This window comes from Mus musculus, chromosome 11, assembly GCF_000001635.26.
Source record: "Mus musculus strain C57BL/6J chromosome 11, GRCm38.p6 C57BL/6J".
Classification (NCBI taxonomy): Eukaryota; Metazoa; Chordata; class Mammalia; order Rodentia; family Muridae; genus Mus; species Mus musculus.
In genome coordinates, this window is record NC_000077.6 from 35,857,529 (window position 1) to 35,881,020 (window position 23,492).

Consider the following 23,492-nt stretch of genomic DNA (forward strand, 5'->3'; position numbering starts at 1 on the left):
TTACTCATGGTCCTTTCATACGCTGCTTTCATACGGTAGAGGTAACTTGAGAGACATAGCGGAAGCTGTGTAGCCACAGCAGATGGTATTTACCATCTGGTCCTGTCCCGGAAACATACGGTGGCCCCTGGAGTTAAAGATTGTAGGGGGAGGCTCCTTCCAAGATCAATTACAGAATTCAGGACTCCAACAATGATAACACAGAAAAGAGGTACTGAGTGTGTCTTCTAGGTGTTGACTGCACTAGAACGTCTGCTCAGCCCCTGTTCATTGCAGCCAAGGTATCCACTAGCAAGCATGGTCTGTGTACACTGAACGCTAGTCAGCCATGATAGCTGACACGTGACCGGTGACAACAGATAAGGACCTGGAGGACCTTAGGCTAAGGGAAAGAAGCCAGGTGCAGAAAGACAAACGCTGCCCCTATCTTTTATGTATGGAATCAAAAAAGTTGACCTCACAGATAAGGAGGGAGAATGGTAGTTGCAAGAGAAGAGAGGTGACATGGTGAGCACCACGTGACTCAGACAGGAAAGTTCTGCCATGCAATTGCACTGTCTGGCTGTGTATAAGAATGATTAAAAGAAACTGGGCATAGTGTAGGCAGGGGTTAGAGGATTATCCAGAAATCTGGTCTGCAGAGTGACTGCCAGGCTAACCAGGGCTCCATAGTCAGGTGCTATCTCAAAAACAGAATAAAAGCTGGAAGAACAAAGTGACCATGACATACTGCAGCTACTAAATTATGAAGCTGTCTCCTGCATGTGTACAATAATTACTTGCCGATTACTTGTGTGTGGGGGTGTTCAAGACAGGGTTTCTCTGTGTAGACCAAGCTGGCCTCAAACTCAGAGATCCGCCTGCCTCTGCCTCCCAAGTGCTGGAATTAAAGGTGTGTGTCACTATCACCCTACTACATGTAGATTTTTAAAAGTATACCTGGATGTGGTGGCACATGCCTTTAATTCCAGCAGTGGGGAGGCTGAAGCAGGTGGCTCTCAGGGCGGGGTTTGGGGTGGGTGGGGGGTGGAGTTCAAGGCCAGTTTGGTATATAGACATAGTGAGTTCCAGGACAGCAGGGACTTTAAAGTGAGACCCTGTCTCAAATGACAACAGACAAATAAAAAACCCTTTACAAAGTCAGCACTGAGACCCTAGCAGAGGTCTTGGCTGCTGCTGCGTGTGGTGCCATCTTGCTGTCCTTGTGAAAGAGTTCGGCAGCATTGAGCCTCATGGTATGGAACACTGTATCACACAGTGGGGCCCGTCTTCTCTATGGAGTAGGTCTTCAGCAAAGCTCGATGCCCCCCGCCCCCAACCCCTGCTTTTCTTTTTAAATATAAGGAGGGGCCAAGCCTTGAAGCTGTTGGTTTTCTCCAGCTCCCCTCTGAGGTGGAGCTAGCTCCTCTGCCTCCGATCCATTCCTGCCTCTTTGCTTCAGTGGCAGAGACTTGATTTTCACATCTAAGCAACAGTGATCATTTCTCCATCTCCCTCACAGTGGAGTGGACAAGGGGAGCCAAGGAGAAACACGTGGAAGGTGCTCTATGTGCCTTGCAGAAGAACTGGGCTGTGAGATACACAAGCATATCCATCTTTAATCTTTCCTGGTGGATGACTGCCTCATGGCAGGGCATACAACGGTCATCTTGTCCTTATAAAGCAGCTTCAATAATGAGGTCTCATGGTGAAGACAGCAAGCATGGGCAGTGGCTGTGGGGTGGGGTGGGGAGGACAAAGCCTGGGTTCCCAGCATCATTGAGGACTGGAAGATTAAATTATTTCCTCCTATTCTTAAGTAACAAAGAAACTCCAACAACTTCCCCCTCTTCCTCTCCTTCTGGCGGTGGGAATTGAACAGAGGTGTGGGGAGTATTCTGCCAGTGAGCTTCATTCCCAACCCAGAATCTTCCCTTTTCTCTTATTCCTTCCATCTATTCCTAGCAAGCAAGTACAATTCTTACTGCACAATTTACGGCAAATGATTTAAATTTAAAATCTATAGTAGAGCTTACATTTTTCTTTTTTTTTCTTTTTTTTTTTAAGATTTATTTATTTATTATATGTAAGTACACTGTAGCTGTCTTCAGACATTCCAGAAGAGGGAGTCAGATCTTATTACAGATGGTTGTGAGCCACCATGTGGTTGCTGGGATTTGAACTCTGGACCTTCGAAAGAGCAGTCGGGTGCTCTTACCCACTGAGCCATCTCACCAGCCCCCATTTTTCTTTTTTGTGTGTCATCTAGATTGGCCTTGAACTCACAGCAATCTTTCTGTATACGTCTCTCAAGTGCTGGGATTGCAGATGTGAGCCTCTGTGACTGTTTTTGCTTTTTGTTTTTGTCGGCTTTAAGCACAAATAAATGTCGGCATACCAAAACAAACAAAAACATCAGGAGGGAGCAAGGCACAGGGGACTCACGGAACACAAACCGGGGAAGGGTTTTAGGTGCCACTGTGCTAAGCTAGCGACTGCAAGCGCAGGTCTTTGATGCTCTCAGGGGAACCTGCCCATGACCTACATGTGGGACCTCTGTGTCTAGCCCCAGGGGATGTGCCACTTACCAGCTGCCCTCCAGCGTCTGGGAGCTGCTTCTTCCCTCCTGCCTCTTCTCTAGCTCCACGGCTGTCTGTTCTAGCAAGGCAGACACAGCGTCCTACAGAGACAGAGTCCGCCAGGTCGGCAGGGATCCTGGGTGCTACCATACCTACCAGGCATCCCAGCCAAGTCACCCTCCTAGAGAACACAGGGAGCATCCCAAAGGCTGGTGCAGCCAAACATCTGGCCTCTGGTCACTCAGCACAGGAAGTATTGTTTTGGTCTCATCAGGCAGTCCGCAGAGCATCTCTCTCTCTCTCTGTGGACCTACCTGGCAGAGTTAGTTTAACAGTGAGAGGACAGCATTATAGATGTGACTGGAGGAGATCAGAGAGTTGTCAGTCAGAGACTTCATGTCACACGAAACATCAAGGACATACGGATCAAGGGAGAGGCAAGCACTGTGTATCTGGTAACAGAGACACAATGGCAAGGGTGTGGGGTGTGGGTGGGGGTAGGGGTAGGGGTGGAGGCTGCACACATAGAGGACGTCCAGAAGGAACTGAGTGGGGTCATTATAAGACTGTGACCTAAGAGAATGACTGAATCTCTCTGACCCACAATTTCTTCCAATCAGCACTAGGAAAGGTCATTGTGAAGATAAATTGTGATGATCTACACAGACCGGGAGCCTGGTAGACAGCATTCAGTAGACAGCAGCTGACATCCAAGCAAAGCCAGAAGGTGCAGCTTTCCCATCGCATCTGCCATCAGCCTCAGCTCTTTGGCCCCCCCCCCCCCCCAACCCCAGCCTGAAACTACTGACAAGTTTTTCCAGGAAGGGAAGAAAGATCCAAAATTAACCAAGGACCAAGATAGGTGGTTTGCTCATACAGAGCAGCTTACTGGACCACACGGCCACCATGGTTTGCAGAAGGAAGCCATGAGTTACAGGCAGCTTATCGGATGCTTGTCTCTTTTGGTTTTGGTTTAGAAACGGGGTCTCTTTGCGTAGCCCTGATTGCCCTAGAACTTGCTTTGTAGACCAGGCTGGCCTCAAACTCCCAGTGATCCTTCTGTTTCTGCCTCTTTCATTACAGGCGCATACTTTCAAATCAAAGCAAAGAAAACATTTTTCAAGTGACTCAAAACGGGCCAGGTGCCATTTACAACTTGCAACAAGGGCTCACTGTATCCATTTCTTCAAAGTTTCCCCAAAATCTTATCAAGCCCCTTACTAGACATGAAAAAAGGTGGGGGGGGGGGGGAGCTCAGAGGCTGAGAGGTGTGACATGTCCCGCCCATCTGTCATCTAGCCCCAAAGGGCCAACTTTTCCTAATTCAGGTTCTCAAGAAAGTTCTATGTTCTATCCCTAGCTTTCTCCTTCCTTCTGCACTTCTTAGATTCAGGTTCTCATGTGTGTTCGGTTGGCTCCATCTCCTGAAACACTCATATATCTTATATTACCCTCTCTACACCACTTTGTAAATACTTCAAGGATTTTTTTATAATATAATATATAATATAAGGTACGATAGAATATAGAAAGAAAGCTATTAGGGAGCTGGGTCATGACCTCTATGGAAGACCATTCTTGGCCCTCTCTTCCCGCCTGTTTCCGTTTCCCCTTACTCTGGGCTCCCCTCCTCCCACACTGTAAGCTTGGTTCCAGTCCATGGGATGCAGCAGGGGTGGGGGTGAGAATGTTGCCCGCAATCAGTTCACTTAGCGCACTTACCACATGGTCTGGCCCTGGAGCTTCTGTTGGCTGGGGCTCCCTGCACTGCTTCTTCAAGTATTTGTAGCTCAGGAGATTGTACCAGCGCGTTGACCTCTCCCCAGACCGGCAGACCTCGGCCAGGCTGATCTGGGCACCTCCCTGTTTGGGGCAAATAAGGTCTCCGTGAGATAGAGGAGGAACTTCCTAATGGGGGTCTCACTATGTTGCCCAGGTTGGTGAGCTTAAGCCACTCAAGGAGTTGGGACTAGGTGCACGTCACCTCACCTATTTATACATCCCATCCCCTTCCCTTTTAAAGATAAATTTGCAATATAACCCAGGCTGGCTTTGAATTCACTACATCACCCACTCACATCCTGAATGCAGCCTCCCGAGTGCTAATTTTACAGCCATTATACCACCATGTTCAGCGTCTATGAATACACATATCTAAGTGTCTTCTGACACGGGTCTTCATGTAGTAAGGCTGGCCTCAAACTTGGTTGAAGATGACATTTACCTTCTGTCTGCCTCCCTAGTGCTGGGAGTATGGATGTGTGCTACCAGGCTCACATGTGGCCCATTTTAAAAACGGGGTTATTTGAGTTTTGCTTGTTGATACTCCTCCAGTGCTAGTCTGGGCTAGGCTCTGGGTTGGGTACTTAGGACAGTGAAGGTCCCTACGCAGTCATACTTCCTAGCAGCTAACAGTCCCATGGAGCACACCCCTGAACGAACGATTACAAGAGAGGTTGCTTTTACACTCCTTATGGAAGGAACTTGCCAATATCTAGTAAAAATAGGGATGCATTTACTCTGTGGCTTGGGAATCACGTGTATAGGCATCGATCCCATAAATACCAGTTCATAATGATCCATAAACAGGACCCGTCATGTTGGCTTACATTGTTCAGACTGGCCTTGAACAAATTCTCCTGGCTACACCTTCTGATTGTGCTAGAATTATGGTTCCCATATAGAGGCAAAAATACATATCCACCTACATACACACACACACACACACACACACACACACACACACACACTTGCACCATGTCTGAGGTATAGAGGGTCAGATGATCATGTGTTCAACAAGAAATAACGGCGAGATAAGGAATAAACAAATCCAAATGCTAACAACCATATTAAGATACATGGTAGGATCAGGGTTGATGAAAAAGAGTGGGAGCTCTTTGAGGTGTACAAATGCACTCTTTAAATTAAAAAAGAGGAAGAAGAGACTACCCAGCCTTACTGAGATGGGAGCTGTCCAAGCACAGCGTCCAGCCTCTGGTCCAGCCTCCTCAGGAAGCCCTGTAGGCTGGCTGACCTTACTCATTCCTGCGGAATTTAAGTATTTCATCCAGTCCTCTTCCAAAGAGCTCAGGACAGATTTGGGGTTCAACTCACCTACTTTTCCCTTTGTTTTCACATACCAGTGGCTGGTTCGATGGGTGGCATGTGTATCAGTTGGCATAGGGATCTCTAGCTGGAGAGGGCTCATCTGAGGCGGGGCTCTTAAGCCCACCTGAGAGCCTGTCTTCTGCTTTCTCCTTGTACAGGATGGGCATCTCTGATGCCAATCTGAATCTAAACTGCTCCCCAACCCCAAGACTGTTTGAGCGTTATCAGGATGCCAAATGTAAAAAAAGCCAAGCCACATCTTTTTCTTATGCACAAAGCTACTTAAAATATTCTATCTTCTAACCTTCAGGCTAGGGATACAAGGTACATCTGAAACAAATGTATTTCCTATTTAGACTTGAATTCCAGCTCCAACATATCTCACTATATAGGCAAATATCTAAGGCAGCAAGACAAAATAAGACCAAAACTAAGAAACCCCAAACAAATCAACAACTCTCCCCGGCCCCCGAAATCTGAACCAATTCTGGTCAAGTATTTCTGACAGGGATATTCAACCTGAAACAGGAGGAGAGATAAGAGTGCAGACTGCTGAGTCTGGATGACTAAAGCAGTTTCTGGGAGAAGAGTGTGGGGCGGGGAGAGGAAGGCAGCAGGGACTGGCACTTTACTATTTTGACACCAGCTTCCTCACCAATGGCTGCTCTACGCAGGGCTGGGGGTGGGATACTGCCAATTCAGGAATCAAATGGCTGGGATGCTCCAGGCACCAGAATAAACTAAGTATATACAAGAATATGTATATTACTTCTTTATTCATTCAACAAGCATTCCCTGCAGCAGGAGAGACATCTAGAACACGATTCCCATCCTCTCACCACCAAGGGAATGACAGTCCCCTGGGGACACACAAACATACTGGATGCTGCAGTTCAGAACATGACAGGCCACATTTGAGGTACAAGCTGGGGAGGGATCATGAGGACAGTTTGGAAGCATGACACTTCCATCCGATTATTATTAATGACAAGATGCACTGCCTGCTGGTGCCGGCTCACAGGTGTGAATAGCACTCCTCAAACTAGCAGCATTTTGAGGGCATTTACCCAGTCATGGATTCAACCTACAGGATTGATTGAATAGCCTACCAATGCTGGTGCGTGAGCACACGGTCCCAGGAGACAGAGCGTGAGAGTGAAGGGGTGACCACGGTTTGTGGGATACCAGTGAAGAGTGGTCTCTCTCAAAGGGTGCCATACAGCACTGCTTAGGTGTATTTCCTGTCCAGTTGCACAGGTGGAGGTGGGGTTCACATTGGCAGGGCTGGAGCTTTGACACCAAGCAAGAGAGAACAAGGGAGCTATTGTAAAAGTCCATGGTGGGGTCTGTCCAGCAGGGCTTGAGCTGTGGGGCACTGGCCTTAGTGGCTAAGAGGGAGTAGTGTGACACCCCACTAACACATGTGGTAGAACTGCTGCTGACAATCTTAGGGACACAGACCAAGTGTTCTCCTAAACCCTGAGGTCGGGGGAGGTGACAGCCTTTGGTCGCCCTGAAACGTAACGCAGTTCAACAGGAACGCGAGAGGAAAGTGAACGAGTTGAAATCCACGTTGGTCAGTTCACTGGATGAACTGGGCAGGTAACTTAGTCTTCTGGGGCCTCGCTCACTCTCTAAAAGGAAGATCGTCGGAGACTTCTTCCAGGGGCTGCACCGAGGGTTAAAGAAGGGGCTCTTGGCCCAACGGTAACACACAGATACTGCTTGTTAATGGTATGGCTGATTAAATAGCTTAAAACACACTGGGGATTCCGCAGCCCCAGCAAGGCAGGGAGACTCCGAGTGAGTGGGAGCAGAAGAGCTCTTTCCCCCTCATGCCTCACTGCCTCTCTTCCAGCCACCCAGACCTGTGCTTCACATTCTCAACAGAGGCAGGCGAGGAGGTTTCCCATTGGTCATGGACAGCAACAAGCCACTGTAAGATGAGCGCTTTGGCTGTTGCTATGGCAACCAGCAATGGCCAGATCTCAATTAGGAAGGAAGAATAAAAAGCACCCACTTAGGAGAAGAAAAACAGGATTTAGTCTCTTCTCACTCTGGAATTCCCAGGGCTGAGGAAAGCTTCACTAGAGGAGTCTGGGTCTGAAAGCGCTTTCTTTCAGTGTCCACCGGGTTCCCTAAAAACCCCTTTGTCACCATTTGTAGCCTCCAAGGAGCATCGAGTTAGCAAAGAAAGGACACTGGAGGGCTCGAATGTATGCCCTGCAGACAAGGGGTCCAAATGCAGCTCTGCTCCTGGGTTACAGTGTGACCCAAAGCAGGAGCTTTCCTCTCTGTGACTCAGTTTCCCACTGGCACAAGGTACCTTGTTTTAAGATGAGTGAAAACAACGGAGAGAGTGCTTGTCGGGGACCTAATTTAGTGTCTGTCAGAAAATGTCACCCAACTCACATTTACTGTTGCCTTTGTGTCCGTGGTAACATCATCAGAAGAGGCAGGGTTTCTGCCATGGGCTGAGCAGGAAAGTGACTGACGCTCGTGTCTGTTGGTGATGCAAAATGCGACCTGGGACTGTAGCATCCCACCCCCCTGGGAACTTGTCAGAAATGCTGATTCTCAAATTTACTGCATCTCCATTTGCACTCTGACCAGGTGACTCACAGCTGTCCCTTGTGCACTGAGTCTGAGCAGCAGTGCATTAATGCTTCATCAGACAGAAGCTCAGATGGAACGGTGAACAACCAGAGCTGCATTCCAGATCTGGGAACTGACACCAGGCATTGAAGACTCTCAGGTGGCAGGGCTTGGTAGGGCTAGCCTGGTGATTTGCCCCTAAAAATCTGAGGATGCAGGCTCAGAATTCCACAGCAGTAAGGATTCCCCATCACAAGCAGATGGAGGTGAGGCTGGACAGTCAGGAGTCCCCGACTATGAGCACAGACTCATGGCTGCCACCAGGAGAAAGACCAGCCTGCAGGGAGGCAGCAACTGGCCTGGTTACACTCTCAGCTTCCAGACATGGATGCAGGAAGAAGGCTCAGTGCCATTGACAAATCCCCAGCCTATGCTCTACATGAGCCGCACATTTTCTTCTGTTGCTTGAACCCAGCCATTTCTAATACAGCCCGTATCACAGTTTGCACGTTATCTGACAATGCTGGCTCCTGTCTAAGGGGCCCTCTCAACAGATTGCCAGTGCCCAGAAAAGGCACTGGCGCCTAACAGGCTCTCAGGAGAGACCAGGGTGAGCAGAGCTTTTTTAACTCTAAAGCCCGAATTGCTTTAAAGACACTGGAGCTGCCATTTAAACGTTCTGAAATGGCATCAGAGTTAAGAAAGCCTTTCATTTTGTTCAGCTCGGAACAAAGATTTTATATCCCAGAAGCCCCCGGGGAGGGGTTACTCAAAGTTGAACAGTGTTGCACTGCCTGTATTGAAGTGCAAAGCTCTCACAGGGCTACTGACTTCCTTGATCCTGGCTCTGGCCAGTGCAAAAGAAGAGGAAGCCAGAGGCACAGAAGAGATCCCGACTACTGAGAATCTGTCCCAGGCATTTGCGGTGGATGCTTTGTATACACACTCTTAAGGCTCACGACACTCAGCAGTGTGCACCAGGAAGGAATTGTAGACAAAGAAATCGGAAAACAGAGATGTTAAGGAACCTGTCCATGGCCACTCAGCTAGACCCCGAATGGTAAAGGTGAGATTTGAACTCATGCTGTCCTTACTACCCTGTGAGTCTTCTCGATCTCTAAAGAAGTTGAGGCAGATGGCATGTGCTTTCAGGTCCTTTCAGGTCTACTACTCCTCTCACAGGAGGGGCTTGGATGCATAAGTCCGAGATCACTCCTTTCTGCGAAGTATACTAGGCTGGACTCGAACTCACAGAGATCTACTTGCCTCTGCCTCCCGAGAGTTGAAATTAAAGGCATGTGCCAGTACATGTCTCCAGATTCGTAGAGACTCAAAGCTTGTGGAGGCTGAGGCGAGCTGGTTGCAAACCCCTACCTGTATCACCCTCAGGCTCTAAGGACTGAAGACCAGGTGGACAGACAGACAGAGACAGACTCAGCCCTCACCAGACACTCCTCTGTATGGCTCCTGTCAGTGGTGCAGACATCGACTCGTAAGGTCTTTTGGTGAAGGGCTGGGTAGGAGATGGACACCCAGAATGCCTCATTGAACACGAGGGTATTTGCCGAGTCCAGAGGCCGGGTTCTGAACAAGCAGGTGCTGCTTTCAGAGCAAGGCAGGATGGCTACACGGATGTTCCTGGAGGAGACAGAATGGCCAGAGAGCCGCATCAGCTGTCAAGGGCTGACCTATTACAGAGATCCCCAGGGAGGCAGCTGGGAAGGAGAGAGTGCAGAACGTCTTATGTGGGGGATGCAGCAAGGGCTCTAGGGTACCAACTGCTCTTCCTGCCATGGCTCTCTGAATTTTTTGTTGTTATTTTGTTTCTTTTTTTCCTATATAGGGTCTGGTCTCACGATGTAGCCCTGGCTGTCCTGGAACTTACTATGTACACTAGGCTGGACTAGAACTCACAGAGATCTGCTTGCCTCTGCCTCCCAAGAGTTGAAATTAAAGGCATGTGCCAGTATGCCTGGCTGCGTCTCTGGATTCAAAGCTTGTGGAGGTTGAGGCGAGGTCGCTGTAAACAATGGATAGGCAGCAGTTCACTAGCACTGAGCAATGGTGAAAAACAGGGGCACCCATGCACTGAAGGCAAATGCACTAACCCCCCGCAGGCAGAAACTTGACAATTCTGTTATGTGTGTATATACATGCATGTCGAGGTCGAAGGTCAACCTTGTATGTCAGTCTTCACAGGTTGTCTATCCGGATTGTTGTTGTTTGTTTATTGTTTTTCTTTTAAGATGGATCTCGCATTGGCTTGGAACTTCCCAAATGGGCTAGTCTAGCTGGCTAGTAAGTCCCAGCGATCTGCCTACCTAGCACTCCCAGTGCTTGGGTTACAACTCTGCACTACCATGCCCTGCTTCTTTTTAGGGGTACCAGGGATGAAACTCTGGCCCTCATACTTTTGTAGCAAACACTTTACCCACAATTCTAACAAAACTACAAATGTGTTTATTTTTGTACCCAGACCTTGTGCTTCTAGACACAGATGGCCCTGCACAAGGACTTAAGAGAACCTGGACATTTCTGGTCCTAGCATTTTCTTTTTTGAGACAGGGTTTCTCTGTATAGCCCTGGCTGTCCCGGAACTAACTCTGTAGACCAGGCTGGCCTTAAACTCAGAAATCCACCTGCCTCTGCCTCCCTAGTGCTGGGATTAAAGGCCCGTGCTACCACTACCCGGAGGTCCTAGCATTGTTTAAGGGGACAGACATTAGAGATAACGCAAGCTTCAGTCTGGTCTTCCTTGGGCTTTGTCAGCCTTCTCTGCTCTTCCCACATCCTCCCAACTGATGTAGCTGTCCAGGCCTTATGGTAGATTTAAGGGTAGATGGACACAGTATAGCACAAGCCCAGTCTACATCAGGGATGCGTGCAGACAGGGTAGGCACTTGCCAACCTAGTGGTCTCCAGGTAATACCCAGGCACATTCTTCCAGAGTTGGCTAGACAACCAGAGAGTTGTTTCTGCCTAGAAAGGACAACAGGGACCTGGCTGTTCTCATGAGGTCACAGTCCAGGAGGTTTTCACAAAGGACCAGCGCACCCAACATTCCTAGAGCAGTGTGTGGTGGGCACCCAGGCTGTACCAGGAAGTGGGGAAGCTATCTACGGTGCTGCCCTCCAAGCAGGTAAGCTTGCCATTGTGCCTGTGTGTGCCCAGGCAGAGCCAGCATGCAGGAAAACCCCACGGTGGTGTGTGGAGTTGGAGCTTGGAGGAAGATGGAGCTCAAGGGCTCTCCCAGGGAGAAGCACAGCAGGGGACAGGGTGACACAGGAACGCAGGCCTCAGCACTCACACTTTCTGGTCTTGTTGTAGTGACAGAGCAGAGAGGTGACTCAGCTGAATGATTAATATTGCAAATTGCTTATTCTTCTCATCATATCTGAAACGAAAGGGCGTGGAGAACCCCCGTTAGAGAACCATTCCGTCCCTCCCTTCTTTGTTTCTTTCTGTCCTTTAAAACAGGGGCTCACCATGTACCCCTGGCTAGCCTATGTAGACCAAGCTGGCCTTGAATTCAGAGATCCTTCTGCCTCTGCATCCCCAGTGTCACCATGCCCAACATTTTCTTTCTAAACAATTACACGCCATGGCTGCTGGCTGCTCTGTTGAGTGTGGTGAGCTAGACAGCACTCCCCATCAGCTTTGTGGCCATGACCAGACACAAGTACTTGTCGGTGTGTTTATTATTGAGACAAAGTCTTGCTCTATAGCCTTGGCTGGCCTGGAACTTGCTATGTAGACCAGGGAGGCCTCAAACTCAAGAGGTTCATCTATACTCTGCCTCTTTAGTGCTGAGATTAAAGATAGGCACCACCACTCTTGGCTTATTTTACTTTAAAGACACGTATTTTTAATTGTGTATGTGTGTGTGTGTGTGTGTGTGTGTAAGTGTAGTGCCTGCAGCTTCTAAAGGCATCAGTCCCCTAGAGCTAGAGTTCCGGCTGTTGGGATCCACCAGTATCTGCTGGGAACGAAACTTGGGTCCTGCAAGAGCAGCTTTACTGTTAACCCTTAACCACTGAGCCATCTTTCCAGTTCCTTTTTAGTTTTTTTACGTTTCAAATGCTATTTTATTACTTATTATTGTTAGAGAGAGTGAGTATGACTGCTTGTGTGCTCACACTATGGGGCACATATGGGGGTCAGAGGACAACTTTTGGAAGTCATTTCTCCCCCAACCCGCTGTGGGTTCTGGACAATGACCTCAGGCTTTTATGGTAACTGCTTGTAAAAGAGATACCAGAAGTTAAGTATGTATATTTCTGACATTAGAATGTTTGCCTAAGAAAATGTGGAAGTCGTCCGCCAGGGAGAGGAACCAGCAGCGACAGCAATGCACAAGCCAGTCAGTCAGAGCCGGGCTGTGGCTCCCAGGGTTAGCCTGACTGAGGTAGGAACATTGGAACCTGTCTGGGGATGGAAAGGCAACCACCATAAAACACTATGCAAACAGAAAGCCTATGTTGTCTGCCACTGTCCAGCTCAGTACCAGTCACAAGAAACTTGACATTCCTCATCTGTGGTAAAGGGGACAGTAACCCCCTATTCAACAACCCACCAAGGCTAGCGGGTTCTCTTCTTCCCTGGATAGCCATGGAGGTACAATATGGCCAATGAAGAAGAGGTCCTATGGAAACCCTCCCTCCGTCCTTGTCCCCTCATCACTTACTTCAGGGCAATCTGAACCCGAGTGGCACCCACAGCTTCCGATTCATCACTGTCGAATGCGGCAGCTTCAGAAGTACCTGGTCTAAAAGACACCAGCAGAAGGGGTTAGCTTCCTGCTTCTTCTGGAATCAGGGTTCTTGCTGTGTGCTCGGTGTTTCTGGACCCTCATTTTCCGAGGTGCTTGGGAGCCCTCTCTAGAATAGACTCCCTTTTTCTAGCATCTAGTTTCCTGGTGTATACTTGGCAACTGTCACTCCAGAACCTGCATTTGGCCTAGGCTCCTAGCCTTGGATTCCACCTGCATCTTGCTGTCTTTACGTCAGGCATGGCCCCAGAGGGCTGCCAGAAGAAAGCCTAGGTCACTGGGGTCCTACCACATCCTGTGGAACATGGGCTTGGACATTCAGAACGAGCTCACAGACGACTGACTCCCCGGAACCCACCTCTGTGCTGAAGCCTCATACACGCCACTGTCCCCGGCTACTGACTCGTCGGACACTGCAGCGGACACACAGGCTACTTTGAGGCCACATCCTGGGGCCACACTTGCAGCTGTATGGGGAGAGGGCAAGACGAAAGAGGGAAAGTCAAGTTCAGAAACCACACAACAACGCCCTGCCCACCTGATGGTCCCGGTGAACTTCAGTGCCTCTGAACACCCTGAACTTTCTCATCTTGAGACAAGGGAGGAAGTCATGTGATTTCATGTCGGCGATAGCTATTCTTGGTTACCAACTTGGCCACATCTGGAATTAACTAAAACTCAAATGGCTGGGCACATTTTCGAGGGATTTTTTTAAAAAATTAATTTAAACTGGGAAAATTCACTGCTCATCCCAATCTTTGGGGTGGGACAATAAGTAACCCTTTAATCTAGAGCCTTAGAAGTAGGAAGGCCACCTTTAATATATGTCACTCCCACTGGCTGCCTAGAGAAGGAAATGGAATAAAGACACTCACTTTCTTTTTGCCTGCTTGTTCTTGTTCTTGCTCTTGCTGGCAAGCCTATTCCTCCACTGGAATTAGATCCTACTTATTTGGGATTCTTGGATATGCTGAGACATCTAGCCTCATGAACTGAACAACTACTGGATTCTAGAACCTTCTGTTCATGTTAGATTAGCTGGACCATAGCTTATAAGTCATTCTAATAAGCCCCTTGGCCCTGTGGACCACCACCCCTTCTCCAAAAATATTTACATTATGATTCACAACAGTAGCAAAAGTGCAGTTATGAAGTAGCAATGAAAATAATGTTATGATCGGGGGTCACCACAGCATGGGGAACCACATTAAAGAGCTGCAGCATTAGGAAGGCTGAGAACCCTGACTATTATAATGTATAACACCCCAGACTCTGGAACAAAACTGTCTGGCAGAATGGAAAGATGTGTCGGCAATTATAAGCCTTGGCTGCTCTTGCAGAGGCCCGGAGTTTGGTTCTCAGCCCCTATATGGCAGCTCACAACTGTAGACAGCTCCACATTGGGGAACCACAGTCCCAGGGGATCTGTCTTCCTCTCCAAGGTGTGGCCATGAATGTGGTGCACGTAAGTACAAGCAGGATAAATAACTCATTCACATTAAATATAAAACCACCTGGGTGCAACCATGGCTTTGCCACGTGGTCTACTTTATGACCCTGGAACTGAACCCCAATGAATCCCAGGTTCCTCCTTTGTGAGGCGAGGATGATACCTACGTTATTGAGCTACTGGGGCGCTGAAAGAGGGAAAGCCCATAGTACAGAGACTATTCCACTGTAGGATGTTCAGGGTGTGTGTGTGTGTGTGTGTGTGCATGCACAAATATGCGAGGCATGTGTTATGTATGCATACATGTTCAGTCCAGAGGTCAATTCAAGCACTGTTCCTCAGGAGTCATATCCCTTGGTTTTTAAGACAGGGTTTCTCACTCCAAGGTTCACCATTAAGATAGATTAGTTGGCCAGCAAGCCCCAGGGATCCACTGTCTCTGCCGCCTCAGCACTGAAGTTACAAGCACACACTACACATACTAGCTGCTGTTGCTGCTTCTTCTTGTTCTTGCTCTTCTTTCCTCCTCCTCCTCCTCCTCCTCCTCCTCCTCCTCCTCCTCCTCCTCCGTGAATTCTGGAACTTAAACTCAGGTCCTCAGTTCCCTAGACCTGCCTCCTTTGTCTTCAAGACTAGGTTTTGATATATAGCTTAGCGTACTGGCTAGTTTTGTGTCAACTTGACACAGCTGGAGTTATCACAGAGAAAGGAGCTTCAGTTGAGGAAATGCCTCCATGAGATCCAACTGTAAGGCATTTCCTCAATTAGTGATCAAGGGGAAAGGCCCCTTGTGGGTGGTGCCATCTCTGGGCTGGTAGTCTTGGGTTCTATAAGAGAGTGGGCTGAGCAGGCCAGGTGAGGCAAGCCAGTAAAGAACATCCCTCCATGGCCTCTGCATCAGCTCCTGCTTTCTGACCTGCTTGAGTTCCAGTCCTGACTTCCTTGGTGATGAACAGAAGTATGGAAGTGTAAGCCGAATAAACCCTTTCCTCCCCAACTTGCTTCTTGGTCATGATGTGTGTGCAGGAATAGAAACCCTGGCTAAGACACTTAGGCTAGCTTTGAACTCATGATCTTCCTGTCTGAGCCTCCTGAGTGCTAGGAGTACAAGCCAGAGTCACCATACCAAGAGAGAGGGGGAGGGGGAGAAGGGGAGGTGGAGAAGGGGAGGGGGAGGGGGAGAGGGGGAGGGGGAGGGGGAGAATACTATTGTTTTCTAGGTCCCTCCTATATACTTGGGGCAAATTAACAGACCCTGCATCTTCAGGGAAAGCAAGGGAAGAGGATGCAGCCTTAGCCATCTCCTCCTCCTCTTCTCTCCCTCTCTTCCTTAGCAGAGGTCTCTGGCTGGGGTCAGAAGGGGAGGGGGAGGGGGAGGGGGAGAGGGGGAGGGGGAGAGGGGGAGAATACTATTGTTTTCTAGGTCCCTCCTATATACTTGGGGCAAATTAACAGACCCTGCATCTTCAGGGAAAGCAAGGGAAGAGGATGCAGCCTTAGCCATCTCCTCCTCCTCTTCTCTCCCTCTCTTCCTTAGCAGAGGTCTCTGGCTGGGGTCATAACTGGGCTCTTTGCATGTGGTACACGTCTCCTCCATGCCCCAAAAATGAGTACCCATAGTGTGCAGGGCCCACTGCTACAGAAGTGAGCATAGGAGATAGAGCGCTGCAAAGGTGACAAAGTCACGCCTTGCCAGCCACGAAGGTCAGCTCTAGGTATTTCACATACAGACAAATAAATACTCCTCCTAAGCAATGGTGCGCTCCAGGCCCCGGGAGAAGACCTGGGGGCTTGGTGTATGGTGTGGTGCACAGAGACTGGGGTTTTGGCAGGCTGGGGAGACAGGTCAGTGGTTAGGAGAGTCTTAGAGACACATCTGGTGCTAGAGATGAGGAAAAAGCTTTCCCAGCCTTGCGCCATACCCGCTGAGCCCCGGGGAGACTTCCCACCCTCATCTTCTGCGCCGTCCCCCCCCCCCATCTTCACCCTCCGCTAAACCACTTAAGGAGATTAATTTGTCTGGTGACTGAACGGCAGCACTAATCGCATAACCTGCTTAGCGTTGGAGCTCTGCCTGGCACTGCTTGGAGGGGGGAGCTGCTGGAGATAGCGTGAAAGAAACACGTCCCTCACCTCGCGCTATCTCTTCCTTATGAGTCCCAAAGTCCAACATCGGGAGGGGACTCAGGAGAGGGTCCCTTCCCAGGACCTGGTTGCGGTCTGAGTGTCCCGATGTGGTCCTGGATTCTTAACAGAGACACTAATCTTAAGCCACGGCAGAGGTTCTACCGCCCCCACTTCTCTCTGGGGATCAGTCTGCCGAAGCTTACCACCTGCAGTAGGAGGAGGCTTCTTGTTTGTATTTTTGTTTGAGAGAACTCGGTGGTGGGATTCCCTTCCTGCTGAGGGAACCCCAGGGACCTCTCAGCTCCTCTTTAAAGAAATGGCTGTTCAGGACCTTTAGTTAAAGGAAAACCTCACTCCCCCACACTGCACACGGACACTTCCAGGCACAGTAGCCACACGACCGTCCATCCTTAAAAACAATACATGTGTCACAAAGGTGTGATCTGCAAATGGGTCAACATACAGCAGGTCCCAAACCTCCTCTGCCTTCACCCAAACACCAAAGCCAATGCTACTGTCGATAGGACGCTGTGGGTGCTAGGTAGTGTGCTTAATGTCTAGGTGGGCCTAGCAAGTACCAAGGGAGTCACACATTTTGGGGACAATGAGCTACCTCCGATTCTAATGATAAGGCATGACAAAAAAGAAACTGGAATCCGAGATCAGAAAGACCTAGCTTCCATGGCTAGCTTATTTGCTGTGAGGGCAACCCCAGCCAAGGGATGCTACCTCTCGGAACCTCTGCTTTCTCATCTATGAAATGCGCAGAGAAGAAACAACTCATTTTTTTTTCTTTAATACCCACTGAGTTGTCTCACCAGCCCGCGTTTTTTCTTTTCTTCCTCTTTTTTTTTTTTTTTTTTTTTTTTGTATTTTGAGAAAAGATCTCGAAGCTTCCAATACATAGTGGAGGATGACTTCGCATTCCTGTCTTCATGCCCCTTGCCCCTAAGTGCCAGGGTAACAGCTGAACACTGCTACACCCTCTCATGCCCCCCCTCCCCCAGCCCCTCTCACCATTTAAGCCTCAATCCATTCCGACCTGGCTGTCTCACCTCCACCCAAAGGCTCTCCCATGTATCCTGTTGTATACCCCCTTCCCTTGCTGGTACGTCTCTAATGCCTGTGGCTCCGACGGAACCCAAGCTTTGCAGCAGCAGGGGAGGGCAGCCGTGTCTGCTGTCAACACTGATCCTTCAGCAGTCACCTTCGCTCATCGATGGAAAGCTTCGATGAATTAATCCATTCACGCTCAATTAAGCCCAGGGTCTGGGTTCATTTTAGTAGGCGCTAAATATCTGTTGAATGAAATCCGCCACAGCAAAACAAAAACCCTAGCCCAGGACATAGCCCATTCTACATTTGTCAGTGTTTACCGAATAAATAATCAACCACATCAAGACCCAGCCATCAACAGTCAGGACCGGTCACAGGAATCTCCTGCTTCCTGGTTCCCCACAAGGACATCGTGCGCCTTACCTTGGCCCAGTGGCTTGCCCTCAGGTCCTGGTTCCTCCAGCCGGTATCTTTCCTGGGTGCCGCTACCGCCGAGGTTCAGCTCACAGAGAGTGGTACTCAGCTCTGTGTCTTCAAACTCCAGCGGGGCCAGGAAGGCATCTCCAGTCAGGAGGGGATCAGTGATGAGAGGGGAACAGGGAGGGGATGGGGAGGAGAGAGATGAGCGTGGAGACAGGGAGGTCATGGACCTTGGAGTGCCAGATAGGGAGCGCAGGGCCTGCAGGCGGCTGCCTCCCTCTGCCTTCTGGGTCTTGGCCACCTCATCCTCGTGGATGGTGGTGATGCAGCCTGAGGGCCGGAAGCCCGTGGCACCCTCCAGGAACAGCAGCTCCACCTTGCTCTGGAGCTCCGAGTCCAACTGCTCGAACGGGTCATAATAGAGGTCAGTGAAGCTGGCTGAGGTGGAGGAGTCCAGGCTAGAGGCGGCCAGGGAGCCCCGGCTGGAGGTGAGTGACCCAGGGCTACTGCCTGAAGACAGGGACTGCATGCTGCTTGAGAGGCTGGGGACAGGGAAAGGAGAGAGATAACACGGAGTGAGGAGGCCAGGGGCCACTCCACCGGGCTCTGGAACTATGTGCATCCGTCTGCCTAGCCCACTTGACAGCCTAAGTTGGACCGGCACCCAATTTCACTGAGGAGAAATTGCTATCAACATGGGCAAGAAGGCAGATGTGATATGCTTTCAGACCCACGGGCATCTTTTAGGGGCCATCTCTGTGTGTACAGTGCCAAGGGATGAAGCACCCGGTGGCCAGCCACCCTAGCCAAGCCTGCATATGCTAGAATGACCAGCTTCTAAATGTCTTTCCTCAAGCTAAGGTGGACCAGAGGATCCTGAAGGGCATCATGGAGCTGGGTCACCTCCTGGCCACCCACCTTTTCAACTGGGAGTGCAGGGTAGCCACCTGCCGAGTGGCTTCCTCCAGTTCTCGCACCAGCTGGTTCCTCTTGCTATTTAACTTCAGCCTGAGGGAGAGGAGGCAAGACAGTAACACTCCAAAGGGCTGCAGTGCTCCAGCTCCCAAAAACGGCCTAATAGGTGCACTCGCCAGCCCAGGCGCACAGGCACAGGAACTGGGTCGTAACAACGCGCTCCGGTGTAGTGGATAGGCACAGACTGTTTTATACAAATTCTATAGGAAGTGTGCAGCCCCTGCCACACCTGAGAGACTAAGCTAGGGGCCTTAACACACTGCATCGATTCAGGACGTAATGTATGTGCCCGGGGAGAATGACTTCAACAGTTTTATAAATGAGGAAAATTTGAGGCTCTTAATTACATCGTTTACTCAAAATTATTGACTAAGTGGAAGAATTAGGATGCCACCAAACTACCATTCTTTCAACTGCTACCCCATTCCCCTCCTCCCCTCCTTCCTTTCCCCAACTAATATTTACCCAGGTGACACTGGATGCTGTTCCTGGCACCAGGGACACAGCAACGAGGGAAAAAGAGAACTCGTTGCTTCTTATACAGAGCATGGAAGGTGGAAGACAACAGGCATCTAATTAGTGCATGGTGTAACAAGGTCCGAAAAAAAAAGGACAAAAACAAACAAACAAACAAACAAACAAACAAACGCAGAGCAAGGAATCCCTAACTGAGATCAAGCAAATGGCTTCATGATCATCTTTCTATCACCTACGCTTGTCTGTGTCTTCCTGGGTTCCCAGGATCAAAGCTGAATCACTTTCCCAGGTTCCCTAACATCTGGCTGAGGCACGTGAGCAAGTTCTGGCCAGTGGAATACGAGCAGAAACCACGTAGACAAGCAGACCGAAGTGGTTAAGGAAAGTGTTTTCTGCTCCGTCTCTGTGGCCTTAAAGGGGGGCAGACAAGCGGTGGGCTCTTCAACAAGGGAGGCTGCCAGTTTCCAGGAGTTCTAAGATATTATCTGGGTGAGAAGCAGACGTCAAGAGTGCTTATCCACAGAGATTTGGGGCTATTCCTCGCAGCAGCTGGATCAAACTAAATTAGGGAAACTGAAGTGGCTCACTAGACAGAAGGGAGTTAGGAAGAAAGGAAGGAAGGAAGGGAGGGGGAGGGAGGGAGGGAAGGGGGAGGGAGGGAAGGAGGGAGGGAGGGGGGAGGGTCTTTTCCTAGATGACGTGGCTGAGTTCACTCACTCAGCCGAGGGGCCGGGATGATGAATTTCCATGTCAACATGACTCATTGCTCCTCTGTCACCCTGCTGGCTCCCTTGACTCAGGAAGGGACCAAGAACTCAGCCAGCCCAGTCTACGGCCAGAGGGCCTGGGTTGGTTTTCACATAAAATCAAACCAAACTAGCCAGGCCCCTAGCAATATTAGACCAGAGGTAGCCTCAGAAACAACTGGAGAGCAGAGGGGGGTGTGTCGGGCTTGTAAGTGGGCAAGCAGACCCGCGAAATCACTCATAGGATAACCAGAGTGGTAGGCTAACTGCTCCTGGCATGACGCTTGTCCAACTCACTCTCTAAAGCCTTCTTTCCAGACACTTGCCTGGGGCTGATAGGGACAGAAGGCAGGCTGGCAGATGGGGGCCTGTAATGGAGAAACCCCAGAGTTCTCTCGATGGAGTGCATTAGACTGTGGAGTGCCCCATCCCTCTCTAAGAGCACAGCCCATAAAGGAAGATAAGCGTGGGGTCACGAGGTGGAGCTTGTGGTTTCTACAGAGCAAGCCAGGGTACACCAGGATCAGACACAGACCCTCCCTGGAGACTAGGCAGGATGGAGACGGAACTGTCGTTGGACTGAGCATGGCACAGGGTAGTCACAGACAGTAACACACAGGTGCAGGGCTCCCCTCTCAGCAGCAGCAGGCTTAGCAGGCCAGATGGCATGTGATGGACGTGCCCAGCACATGCTGGGAGGCTGTGAATACATCAATCATGGAGATAGGAAGAAGATCCAGGGGGTGAGGCCTAAGTGCCCACAAGCTATAGCTTCGCACCTGGGATGCTGGTTAAAAATGCAATAGCCTGGGCTGTATCTCGGGCCTGAAGAATTGGTCCCTATGATCCGACAAGCATCCTGTATGACTGCACACCAGCTCTGACACATGGCTGGTCGAGAGCAAGGCACAGGGAATGTAAAGAATGTGAAGGCAGTTCTGAGAGACACAGGGAGGGGAGAAGGAAGGAGAAATGTAAAAAGGGGCACAGGAGAGGTGAAGGGGAGAGAAGACAGAGAAAGGGACACAGAAAGACAGACAAAGGGAGACAGAGGAGAGAGAGACAGAGAGAGGGAAGGAGAGATAGAGGGAGAGAAGGAAGGAGGGGAGGAGGGAGGGAGGGAAAGAGAGAGCTTACAGAGAAAGAAAGCAGGAATTTGGAGGCCCAGCAGTGAAGACAGACAGACAGACAGACAGGGATCAGAATCATATCTCTAGGTATCAGTTCCTTCCCGACACTTCCTGTGGCTTCTCTCCTTGGCCCCCTCTTAGGGCACACGTGGCCCTTGTTCCCTGTGCTCCCTGCCGTCCCAGCTGCTGCATTTCCCCCAGGGACCTTGCCCTCCAGGACCTCTGTGTGGTCTGATCAATGGAGCAGCGGAGAGTGTAGGCTCCCTAGACTGGCTTGGGGAGTCAATACTCCATCAAAGCTCCTGGACCTTTGAAAGATGGAGTTGAAGGCAATATGGAAAGGCCTTCTGAGTGTGCAGCTGCTTAAAGTTAGTAAGGACTTGAATCCCAAGTATGGTTGCTTCTAATCTCAGCTCTGTCACTGGGTGGTGTTAGGTGGGCCTCGATTTCCTCATCTGTAAAACGGGTTGCTCTCAAGTTACTAGGTCTGGCACATTCAGTACACCTGAGAGGCACATAAAAGAACCTCTGGCATAAAAAAAAAAAAAAAAAAAAAAAGAACCTCTGGTTCTAGTTTCAGGAAAGAAAACCTTTGACAGTAGGTCAACACCTTGATTCACAATCTGGTACTCAGGGGCTTTGCCTCCTTTTTTCTCTATGAAGCAAATGAAGCTCCTATTGGAAGCATAGATAAGGTGTCTCTTTTGACCTAGCAAGAATCAAGTAGAGCTATGATCAATGTATTCTCTTTAGCTTTTGGCAGAGAAGATGATGGACAGCCAAAGGCCCCCAGGGACAGTCAATGGGTCTAGTGGTAGGTAAGAATACAGGAACTGGCCCAAAGGCCCAATAAAGACCTGCCCAGGCTACCCAACCATTTATATTTTACACAAACACTACAGGTACAGGACATATAGACAGAACCCTTAACGCCAAAGAGTATGGCTCCAGGAAAACCAGTAACAGTGCCTTTGGGCAAGTGCTTCTGAGGGCTATAAAGCAAAAATTATTTAAGGCCCACTGTTTTCATTCTTATACTGGTGATGGGTCAGAGCTAGCTAGTCATTCCTGCCAGGAGAGGACAGAAGGCAAGTGGATAGATTCTAGATGTCCCTGTTAGTAGTTCTGATCATGTGCTTGGTTGGGAAAGATTGGTCCAGTTAGCAATCAAGGGGTTCTTTGAGGCGCCAAGGGGCTGGGCAGAGGCTGAACACCCATCAGACATTAGTGAAAGTGGAGCTTACTCAGTAGCAAGGATGCATTTGCAAGCTGGGTGCTTTAGAGGTCAGAGGCTGCAGGGCTATGTTCCCAGAGCACACACAGACACCTGGCAATCCCTGAGGGCTTCTCCTGAGGCGCAGGCATGCTACCCTGCTTTACAAACTAGGCTTGTACCTTGCATTGCTGGGAAAGTGAATCCCCTCCCTTGCTCCTGCTCCTGAACAATTACACACATTTGAAAATGACTGTGTGTGGGTGGGTGCGTATATGCCTGTACAAATATTATTAAATCATAAAGAGAGAGAGAGAGAGAATGAAATACTGCTATTTGGAGTGAGATAGATGGATCTGGAAGATGCCGTGTTAAATGAAATCAACTGGGCATAGATAAACACTGCATGTCCTCATTTTAGAAGCTATAAAAACCAATCTCACAGCAGCAGAGAAGAGCTGTGGTCACTGGGCAGGCTAGAGGGAGGTCAGATAATGAATCCCAAAAGACATTCACATGGGGAATTAGTTCTGGTGTTCTCTTGAAGTTGGGTAGCTGCAGCGAACAACCTGCAATCTATTTCAAAGCAGCGAGGAGACTCTGAAGGCTCCTAATTCAGAGATGATAAATGTGAAGAGTAGAAATGCCAATTATCCTGGTGTCCCCATCATTCACGGTGGACATATGCTGAAATATCATCCTGTTTTGTAAATATTTACACGCACTATTTATATTGATATACAAAAACAAAATGAAAGATCACCAGCTTCAACTCTGCTCTCTTTAAGGGAGAGGTGGGGAAACACAGCTCTAGGTCTACTATGGACAAAATGAGAACAGTCAGAAGAGGCTTGCAAATCACTGAAACG

The 23,492-nt window shown here is 49.4% G+C and overlaps 1 protein-coding gene across 2 annotated transcripts in view; it reads right to left on the bottom strand.

Moving 5' to 3' along the window:
- Window positions 1-23,492, bottom strand: part of Wwc1 (WW, C2 and coiled-coil domain containing 1) — a 142,129-nt gene that overhangs the window by 19,130 nt on the left and 99,507 nt on the right. For both annotated transcript variants that reach the window (NM_170779.2, XM_030245754.1), the window contains exons 10-17: window positions 19,001-19,090; window positions 18,086-18,624; window positions 13,388-13,496; window positions 12,946-13,026; window positions 11,569-11,655; window positions 9,707-9,899; window positions 4,281-4,421; window positions 2,568-2,659 (exon numbers count right to left, since the gene is read on the bottom strand). In NM_170779.2, coding sequence (NP_740749.1) covers window positions 2,568-2,659; window positions 4,281-4,421; window positions 9,707-9,899; window positions 11,569-11,655; window positions 12,946-13,026; window positions 13,388-13,496; window positions 18,086-18,624; window positions 19,001-19,090 — 1,332 coding nt within the window. The remainder of the gene's footprint in view (window positions 1-2,567; window positions 2,660-4,280; window positions 4,422-9,706; window positions 9,900-11,568; window positions 11,656-12,945; window positions 13,027-13,387; window positions 13,497-18,085; window positions 18,625-19,000; window positions 19,091-23,492) is intronic.